The 2895-nt window shown below is 35.0% G+C and overlaps 1 protein-coding gene across 1 annotated transcript in view; it reads right to left on the bottom strand.

Moving 5' to 3' along the window:
• Positions 1 to 2895, bottom strand: part of CEP83 (centrosomal protein 83kDa) — a 106561-nt gene that overhangs the window by 52820 nt on the left and 50846 nt on the right. The window contains exon 6 of the mRNA XM_012663992.1: positions 2304 to 2435. Coding sequence (XP_012519446.1) covers positions 2304 to 2435 — 132 coding nt within the window. The remainder of the gene's footprint in view (positions 1 to 2303; positions 2436 to 2895) is intronic.

The following is a 2895-nucleotide window of genomic DNA, read 5'->3' as shown; positions in this document are numbered from 1 at the left end:
TTAAATATTTAAAAATCTTATTTGCCCAATTTTCACTTATTCTTTTTGGTGTCAGCCATGTCTATTGAATTAAATGAGACACTGGCTACAAAACCACTTTGTAAACTATAAAAAGTGTAGATAGAAACTAGACATATAATGCAAATGTAGAACAGTATGTGTCCGCCATGGGAAAAACTGGGTAGAACATCTCCCAAGGGTAACATCCAATACCTTTAAAACTACAGTTTTAGCCTTTCAGGCACAGAAATCCAATTTTGTCACCACATTTAAAGAAGACTCCCAAGGTTAGACTCACATTAATAAAGTTTAAAAAGAATGATCTGTAAAGTCACAATGGCAGTTTAGTAATTATGAGAAAAAATATAACAATAACTAGAATACTCTTAAATCTGAAGGATTACTATCTTCTCTCCCCGTAGACAAAATTACACAGTAAGAAGGTTGCTTGGTGATCATGGAATCAGAATAGACCGACTGAGATGAATGGATTCCTTCATGACCACAGATTAAGACAGATTGGTTTATTCTCCACATTAAGAATAATCTTTTCGATGGGACCACAATAAATTCTGCTGACTAAAATTCTTTCTCCCCTCTGTCATAAACACTATCTTTGAGTCCTCTCAAGCAACTGCTTGGCCAAGGAATTTATAATGAATACATTATTCCTTTAGATAAATTCACTATTTCTACTAGGCTATAGTGAATGCCTTTTAGTCTGGGAGCCATCCTGTTTTAGGTCATTTCATATAACTCTACCCTGATAGAAAATGAAATGATTTCACTGACTCGGAAACAGGTCTTATTTCCAAGTTCTTAGAAGTGACCCAAATCCCAATAATAATAGCTAATATTGAGTGATTATTTGTTAGACCCTATGCTAACATGCTAACATTCTTTATGCATAATATCTAATTTTTGCCACAACTCTGAAGTATTAGTCCCATTTTATAGATGAAGACACTAAAGTTTCAGAGAGAAAGTGAAATGCCCCAGGTCATATAGCTTTAGAAAGGGAAAAATCAGAATTTGAATCCAGTCTGTCTGACTCCAGAGGCCAATAGTGTATAAAATACTTTTATCATTCCTATCCTATTTCTGGTTATTAGATTCCTTATACATATTGTATTTGAGGAGAACGAAACCTTTAAGTTTGAGAAAAACCTTGTATATAAAAATGTTTTTGGAATATTCAAATTATTACATTCTTTTAAAGATAACAAACACAGATGACGCTACTAATATTAATTTATTCATTGAAGAAGTATTTATTGAGTACCTACTATGTGCCAGCACTGTTCTAGGAGCTAGAGAAAAAGTAGTGATAAAAACAATGTCCTTGTTCTCTTAGAGCTTACAATTGATTGAGGGGAAGGTGGTGGGAAAGAAAAAGTGAGACAAAAAATAAACAAATAAATATAAATATATCAAACAGTATTAAGAGCTATGAAGAAAAATAAAGTAGGTAAAGAAGATAGTAAGGCAGAAAGAGAGGGAAGATGCTATTTACAAGGAAGGTCTCTCTGATCAGGTGCTATCTGAAAGAGGCGTAGAAGCAAGGCATGTAGATATGTGAGGGAAGACAACGCCAGGCACACAAATACAAAAGCCCTGGGGAAGCAGTGAGTTTGCTCAAAGAAGAGAGAGAGGGCTGGGAGAGGGAGTGAACAGGAGGAAAAATGGATGGTAATGGCTGTGGAAAGATTGCAGGATCCAGATCATACAGGACTCTGAATGGGTAGAGAGAAGACCAGCTAGCAAGCTAGCATGGAAACTGAACCTAGCTTGGACTAGAATGGCCACAGTGGAGGTGGTAAGAACTGGTCAGATTCTGCACATATTTGGAAAGTAGGATAATAGGATAAAAAAGATTTCAATATCGAGAACTAAACTATTTAAACACAAAAGTTCTTTGCCATTGTACAGTACCAAGTATTCTAAAGCATGAAGTAGCCAGGCACAGTGGCTCATGCCTGTAGTCCCAGCTACTCGGGAGGCTGAGGCAGGAGGATCACTTGAGCCCAGGAGCTCGAAGTTACAGTGGGCTATGATCAGGCTACTGCACTCTAGCCTAGGTGACGGAGCGAGACCCTGTCTCTAAGGGGGGGAAAAAAAAAAGAATGAAGTAGAAGCATAAGATGACATACTCCACTGGTCAATGCATTTATTTCTTCTTGTAAGGTAGAATGATACAATAAAATAAGATTTCAGTAAAGGGAACTAAACCATTAAAAACAAAATTTCTTTATCATATGGTATCAAGCATTCTAAAAGAATGAAACAGAAACAAAATAACTTACCGTACTGGTCAATGTGCTTATTTCTCTTTCGGCTTTATGTACTTTACTATTTAAAAAGGTATTTTGTTCACTGCTTGATTGTAGCTCTTTTTCCAAGCGTTCGGCCTGTAGTTTAGCTGATTGTTTTTCAGCCTTTTGTTAAAACAAAATATTTTAAAATTTGTTCATAATTTTTCACGATTTTATCAAAATAAGCACTATTTAAAATACATGTATAATTATACAAAAAATTATTCAAAACCTCAACCATATTAACATGTACCAAAGTAACAAGAGTTTTCTTAAGCTAATTGGTAGGATTCAAATGAAAGATATTTGCTCCAGGAAATGTGCAACAAAGATATTCTAGACAAACAACGTATCAATAGCCATCAATAAAATAAAGCTCATATACTTCTCTCATGAGAGAAACTACCTAAGGCACTCATCTGATACCTATTTACTCAACACTGACACATTAATAACTCAAACAAATATTTTTGGGAGTTTCTAGGCCACAGCAGATATGAAAAAGCATATTAGAAGACAGAAGAGAAGGCTCATTGATAGCAGTAAGTAGTGAAAATTAAAAATCTAAATCAGTGGAGATTTT

Source organism: Propithecus coquereli, unplaced genomic scaffold (assembly GCF_000956105.1).
Source record: "Propithecus coquereli isolate 6110/MARCELLA unplaced genomic scaffold, Pcoq_1.0 Scaffold85, whole genome shotgun sequence".
In the NCBI taxonomy this organism is placed as follows: Eukaryota; Metazoa; Chordata; class Mammalia; order Primates; family Indriidae; genus Propithecus; species Propithecus coquereli.
This window is presented reverse-complemented; position numbering and strand designations above follow the sequence as displayed.